This window comes from Ursus americanus, chromosome 1, assembly GCF_024610735.1.
Source record: "Ursus americanus isolate L20-20 chromosome 1, mUrsAme1.1.p, whole genome shotgun sequence".
In the NCBI taxonomy this organism is placed as follows: Eukaryota; Metazoa; Chordata; class Mammalia; order Carnivora; family Ursidae; genus Ursus; species Ursus americanus.
In genome coordinates this window covers 9,595,273-9,602,254 of record NC_142127.1, presented here as the reverse complement: position 1 = coordinate 9,602,254, position 6,982 = coordinate 9,595,273, and the positions used below count along the sequence as shown (strand labels likewise).

The 6,982-nt window shown below is 58.2% G+C and overlaps 1 protein-coding gene across 1 annotated transcript; it reads left to right on the top strand.

Moving 5' to 3' along the window:
• The first annotated feature begins 304 nt into the window (after positions 1-304).
• INHBB (inhibin subunit beta B) lies at positions 305-6,056 on the top strand. Its single transcript, XM_045804122.2, has 2 exons — positions 305-786; positions 3,317-6,056. The coding sequence occupies exons 1-2, from the start codon at positions 339-341 to the stop codon at positions 4,090-4,092; spliced, it is 1,224 nt and encodes a 407-aa protein (XP_045660078.1). The 5' UTR covers positions 305-338; the 3' UTR covers positions 4,093-6,056.
• Positions 6,057-6,982: the final 926 nt, after the last annotated feature.

Below are 6,982 nucleotides of genomic sequence, written 5' to 3'. Positions count from 1 at the left end.
GGGCCCCGACGCGGAGAGGATGGGGGGAAGGCTGCAGATGCCGAGGCGCCCTGAGACGCCCGCTCGGCAGTGACCCTCCGGCCCCCTCCTCGCCCGCGCGCCTCTCCGGCCCCCGCGGCCCTTGGCGCCCCTTCCCCGCCGCGCGGGAGCCCCCGCGGCCCGGCCGGCCCCCTCCCCCTGCTAGCCGGCGGCGGCCCTCCCGGCGGGCGGGCGGAGGCCCGGGCGGGCGCGGGCGCGGGCGGGGGCGGGGCGGGGCGGCGCGCCGGGAGCCCGGAGCCCGGCCCTGCGCTCGGCTCGGCTCGCCTCGCGGCGGGCGCCCTCGTCGCCAGCGGCGCACCATGGACGGGCTGCCCGGTCGGGCGCTGGGGGCCGCCTGCCTTTTGCTGCTGGCGGCCGGCTGGCTGGGGCCGGAGGCCTGGGGCTCGCCCACGCCCCCGCCGTCGCCCGCCGCGCCGCCGCCGCCCCCGCCGCCCGGAGCCCCCGGCGGCTCTCAGGACACCTGCACGTCGTGCGGCGGCTTCCGGCGACCGGAGGAGCTGGGCCGGGTGGACGGCGACTTCCTGGAGGCGGTGAAGCGGCACATCTTGAGCCGCCTGCAGATGCGGGGCCGGCCCAACATCACGCACGCCGTGCCCAAGGCCGCCATGGTCACGGCCCTGCGCAAGCTGCACGCGGGCAAGGTGCGCGAAGACGGCCGCGTGGAGATCCCGCACCTCGACGGCCACGCCAGCCCGGGAGCAGACGGCCAGGAGCGCGTCTCCGAGATCATCAGCTTCGCCGAGACAGGTGGGTTGGTCCCACGGGCGGCCAGCTGCGGCCCTCGCTCCCCACCCCCTCTCATCCTCTCCCACCCCCTTCTCTTTGCCCATACGGGCCGCCGGAGCCGGCGCACCCTGGGGGCAACGCGGACTCCCGGCCCTGACGCTTGCCCCTGGCCCTGTGCGCCCCGTCCCGGTTGCCGTCCTTTCCCTTCCCCACCACCAGGCAGCACACCCTTTCCTGCTCCCCCTGTCCCTGCCGCTGAGCGCCTTGCCCTCCACCCCTGCTCTCTGAAATCAGGCCCCAGCGCCTCTGGGCGCGCATCCCCCTCCCGGCAGATGCGTGCAGCCCTGGCTCCGCGGGCACTTGCTTGGTGATTGCTTAATGTTTTTGTTTCCCACGATCGGAGTGTAGGCTTAGCAGTGTGGTTGGAGATGTGTGTGCTTGTTGATATCCGTGGGCCGGAGAAGTAAGAGAGAGAGAGAGAGAGAGAGAGAGAGTGTGTGTGTGTGTGTGAGAGTGCGTGTGTGTGTGTGTTTGTGTGTGTGTGTGTGTGTGTGTCTGCGTGAGAGGCCCCGGGGCCGCTTCCATCGCCGGGCAGCGTGGGCTTGCCAGGATTGCTGAAGCCTCACTGGGGAGAGCTAGGCAACCTCTCTTCCGATTGTGTGGGCACCGGAATCGGGCGGAAGGCAGGCTTCTCAACAGGTCCCATCATTTACGCAGAGAAAGACGCGGCTCTCGGGGGCAGCCCCGTGCCTCTCGGCTCGCCTGGCAGCGGCAGCAGCCCCCTCGCCTGAGAGCCGCAGAGTTCGTAGTTAACAAAGGGTAGGAGCCCTTTCTGGAATTTTCTCTGGGCCCTGGATTGCCAATTTCTACTACTGTCTAAATATAATAATTGAGAGACAGAAAATCTTTCGGAACTTTAAAAGAAGGAGGAAAATGTGCCGGCACTGAAATGCTGCAAGTGCTTTCCACTCCGCTGTCCTTTTCAGGACTTGAATGAGCCAGGCTGGCTTTTGTGCCTGGAGCTCAGCCCCATTTGTGCCGAGGGGACTGCGGAGAAGGTCGCAGAGGGGGAAGCCCTGGTGCGGGCAGGGCGGGGGTGGGCAGGGAGCTTGTGGGGGGAAGCGGTTGTGTCACCAGGCTGAAAATGCCCCCCACCCTCCCAGGCAATAGGCAGACGGTCCTGGTGCCGCCTGGGGATGAAAAGGGATGAAAAGTTTTGCATGGCCGGGTGTGGAGAAAAGCAGAGACAATCGGGCTGGTCTGTGCTTAGAAAGAAATGCATTGCTGTTTTAGCTGTCCGACCGAGTCAGGGAAAGCTCAACATGCAATTAGAGAGCTTGGATTAAAAGGTGCTTTGGGGCCCAGAGTAGAAATGTGATTCTGGAAGGTCGAGGAGGCCTTTTGGTCCCGGTGGCACAAAATGACAGCGGGGGCTGGTATATTTCTGGTCCGTTTCACGGAGCCAGCTCTTTGACTTATAAATAACAGATTCAGGTCACAGGCAGCTCGTCCAAGACCAGCTTTTAAGGCTGCACTTTCCCCCATTTCAAAGTCAGATGTCAGTGTTATTAGAGGAGCCAGGCGAGGCCTGAGGAGGGGGCTGCAGGGCAGTGGTAGGAGGTTTGATAAAATCAGCTATGGTCACACAGTTGCCTTACTTGTTCTTCCTGCAAAAAAAAAAAAAAAAAAAAGGAAGAAAAAAGTACAAATTGTCAGAAGCGTCACTGAAATGTACCATGAGAGAGTAGTTGTGTCTCGGTTGGCATGGCCTCTCTTTTCGTTGAGCTGAATTATGGAGGAAACTAACAAGCCAGTTCCCCCTTTTCCTTGGCGATTTTGAACGTGCCATTAATGGGGAGCCAGTGTCTCATGAAAGGATTGGACCTCAAGTTTCAAGGCTGAATGTCCTGTCCCTTGGAACTAGTCAGAAACGAGGGCTGTACTTTGCAGCCTGCAAAGCACCCATTCCTGTGTCAGAAATCTGAGCAGAGCTCACTTGTTTGCAGTGGAGGTTCCACTGGGGGTTGGATCAGATCATGCTTAGGTAAACACTGGGAAGAGGCGGTAGGTGGCTCAGCTTGATTTTGCAATGCCCTGAGTTAACCAAAAAAAAAAAAAAAAAAAAAACCCCAACCTCTTTACTGAAACAACCCACCCCAAAATCCTCAGTGCGATCCTGGTTTTGTTTTTCAGATTTCACAGATACCCATAACAACTTGTTAAGATCTTGGCCTCCTGACAAGTTCCTCTGTTGAGCTTTGAGGCCTGACAGCCTGTCTCCAGGGAGCCCTGGCCTGGGAGAGGTGAGGCAGGATTTTATAGGCCTGGACCCTCCAGCTCTGAGCTGATCGGGGTTTCTCAATGGAAAATGATTTTCTCTGCCTCTCCCAGGTTCCAGTCAGAGGCCCTGGCCCCAGGAACAGTATTTCTGGTCAATAACGTTTTCCAGCTGCGTGGCAAGTTCACATTCCAGCATCATGCAGCAGAGTCTCTCCCCATTGCCTCGTGTTCTCCTTGAATTAACTTGGCCTGCTCTCCCACTTCTCCGCAGATGGCCTCGCCTCCTCCCGGGTCCGCCTGTACTTCTTCATCTCCAACGAAGGCAACCAGAACCTGTTCGTGGTGCAGGCCAGCCTGTGGCTTTACCTGAAGCTCCTGCCCTACGTCCTGGAGAAGGGCAGCCGGAGGAAGGTGCGGGTCAAGGTGTACTTCCAGGAGCAGGGCCACGGCGACCGGTGGAACATGGTGGAGAAGAAGGTGGACCTCAAGCGCAGCGGCTGGCACACCTTCCCGCTCACCGAGGCCATCCAGGCCTTGTTCGAGCGGGGCGAGCGACGGCTCAACCTGGACGTGCAGTGTGACGGGTGCCAGGAGCTGGCCGTGGTGCCTGTGTTCGTGGACCCCGGCGAGGAGTCGCACCGGCCCTTTGTGGTCGTGCAGGCCCGGCTGGGGGACAGCAGGCACCGCATCCGCAAGCGGGGCCTGGAGTGCGATGGCCGGACCAACCTCTGTTGCAGGCAACAGTTCTTCATCGACTTCCGCCTCATCGGCTGGAACGACTGGATCATCGCGCCCACCGGCTACTACGGGAACTACTGTGAGGGCAGCTGCCCGGCCTACCTGGCGGGGGTCCCCGGCTCCGCCTCCTCCTTCCACACGGCCGTGGTGAACCAGTACCGCATGCGGGGCCTCAACCCCGGCACGGTGAACTCCTGCTGCATCCCCACCAAGCTGAGCACCATGTCCATGCTCTACTTCGACGACGAGTACAACATCGTCAAGCGCGACGTGCCCAACATGATCGTGGAGGAGTGCGGCTGCGCCTGACCGCGGCAGGGCTGCGGCGGGGGCGGGGCGGGGGGCGGGCCCGGGAGGGCTCCTTCCAGCCCCCGTGGGAACCGGCTGCCCAGCCGGCGGGAGCGCCGGCGGTCCTTGCATCGGGCTGCCCGGAAGGGGCCAGGGCGAGGCCTGAAATCTTTTTCCACTACTTCATCGAGCAATCAGTCAAAGCCAGAGCAAGAACCCTCAACTGACATGAGATACTTTCAAACGCACACGTAGACACGCACAGCCAGACGCATCCTGCCACCCACACAGCAGCCTCCAGGATACCAGCAAATGGATGCGGTGACAAATGGCAGCTTAGCTACAAATGCCTGTCAGTCGGAGAGAATGGGGTGAGCGGCCACCGTTCCCACCAGCTGGCCCGGCCACTCTAAATCGCGCCTTCCGAGCACACATAAAAGCACAGAGACAGAGAGAGAGAGAGAGCGCGCTCACGGGAGCCACAGAGAGGAAAAGCAGATGCGGGGGTGGGGAGCGTGCGGACAGGGAGGAGGGCGGCGTGTCCCCCTTTGCTTGTGTGCAAGGCTGGCCATGCCTCAGCATCTCCTGGCTCAGACATGTTGGCTTCTTTCCCTGCCTGGGATCCTTCATGCTGCAGGACCAGGGAAAGCCTGTCTTTTCCCACCCTCGTAGAGGGAAAGAGGCCCAGAATGGACACGACCTGCCAGAGACCGCGGAGCCGTGGCAATGACCCTTTGACTGTTGCTTGGGTCCCTGGCGAGACTTCTATGTGTGTGTGTTTCAGGGGGAGGGAGGGAGGGAGAGGAGAAGGGTCTTAATTTGATGCTTTAACTGATCACTAGCAGTTGACAGACAGGTCATGCATTCCAGCTGTAGAATCGAAAAGGGACTTTTCTACCAGGTATGACCTTTGAAGTGAAGATTTGAATCATTTTACATGGGAAGAAAAACATGTTGCAATCCGTGCTCTTCGCTGGGGGTAGTCTTCTTGGACTGGTTGGGGTAGGGGTGGAAACGACCCCTAGGCAAGGGAATGAGCTCAGAGGAGGATATGGTGGAGTGGAGGCATTCTGGAAATGCTGGTGTCCGGGAGGGGGGTGCGCCCCTCTCCCAGCAGCGTTTGTGTTGGGGTGGGGGGGAGCAGTTTAGCTGGTCTTGGAGAGCTGGTGAAGGCTTTCAGCTGCTTTGCAGAAGTTGCCTGTGTGGGTCCCGGCCACCAGGGCTGGCCATGGACGTGGCCCCCCGCCTGCTCGCCTGCCCGCCTGCCCCTCCTAGCCCTTGCCGCCTTGCCTGAACGCACATGACCTAGCACTTGCCCAGCTGCGTGTGTCCAGAAGTGGCCCTTGGCAGAGCACTGAACTCGCTCCCAGATGCCCAAGTGCCGCGTGAACTATGCAATTTAAAGGGTTGACCCACACTAGACGAAACTGGACTTGTACGACTCTTTTTATATTTTTTTATACTTGAAATGAAATCCTTTGCTTCTTTTTTAAGCGAATGATTGCTTTTAATGTTTGCACTGATTTAGTTGCATGATTAGTCAGAAACTGCCATTTGAAAAAAGAAGTTATTTTTATAGCAGCAAAAAAAAAAATACAGTTAAATGTATTATACATAATTTTGGAACCAAAGAGGCCAACAGATCAGTTTTAATTTTTATTAGATGGTGAGGCCATCTTCTATGAGGTGGACGTTCTGAACAATCCCGTGAGCGGCCTGCCAACGTTTCAGGGTTAAATGGATTTTGTTTATTCAGTTTGACGTGTCTTTTCTATCTCTACACACCCAGAAGGTACAGAAAAAAATGACTATGGTAGAATGCAGGTGTGCGTCCTTAAATCCCCACCTTTATGTTTATTTAATAAAGCTCCCCTTAGGTTCTGTTTCATAATAATTTAAAACCAAACAATTTTCCCATAGACTTGCTGTTAAAGTATTTTACATCTGTGTACAGTTTAAGAAAATAAAAGATTGAGTGCCATGGGCTTCCTGCCTCGCGTGGTGTGCGGGGCGCCGGGGTGTGGGCTGGAGGCGGTGGCCGGGAGGAGGGCGTGGGCCGGCCGGCCAGCTTGGATGCCCCTGGCCTCCGCGGCTGGCCCCGCGCTCTCGCAGGGCAGTCCTTGCCACGAGCACGGATGTCAGAGTCTAGGAAAAATGGCGGAAGGTAAAAATGAAGGACAATTAGCAAATTCATGAATTGCACATTTGTTTCCCCTCCTGGTCCCAAGTTCTACGAAGCCACATCTATCACCACTTGAAAGTGCCCGTTAAGCCCCCATCCCTGGGAGGAAATGTAAAACCTGGAAGGGTGAAGCCCACCTGACCTCCGTGGCCACCTCCATTTACTAATATGGGTGACCATAACCCAGGAGAGGCTAGGACCTCAGGACCGAAGGGTGAACAGAAACAAGGCCGTGAGTATGCTAATTGGCCTTGCCTGCTGGGATTTTAACTGGGAGTAGGTGGTGGCCATGGTTTTAGTAGTGACAAAGGTCCAACTCCTAGGGCAGGGAGGACTTGACATACCCACTAAGTGCTGTTTGATGGCATGCTTCTTTGGGAAATGGTTTCAACTTCATTTTCCAGAGCTGGGAATCTGAGGCTTGGAGAGGTTCAGAGCTTGCCTGAGGTCACACAGCCGGGACAGGCACGCCAGGCACTGGACGCCGGGTGCCCCAGCTGGCCCACCCGTTCCTCTGGGAGGACTGCAGCCCTAAGGCCGGGCCTTCATCTCAGGCCTTGCGGTTGCTTCTTGGCTTTTGGATCACGTGTGGTCTTCCCTGAAAATCTCAGGACATTCTAGCAGGCGGGAGCTTACAGATTGATCTAACCCCATTAAGGCAACAACGGGGAAACGGAAGGAGGCTGTGGGCAGCGGGGGGGACATATCTCCATTGGCACGGCCCACTGG

What these genes read in the sequence shown, in the direction of transcription:
- INHBB (XM_045804122.2), top strand. Translation starts at nt 339, where the DNA reads ATGGACGGGCTGCCCGGTCGGGCGCTGGGGGCCGCCTGCCTTTTGCTG. An exon ending in CATCAGCTTCGCCGAGACAG is followed by an intron (nt 787 to 3,316) that starts GTGGGTTGGTCC and finishes ACTTCTCCGCAG; the next exon opens with ATGGCCTCGCCTCCTCCCGG.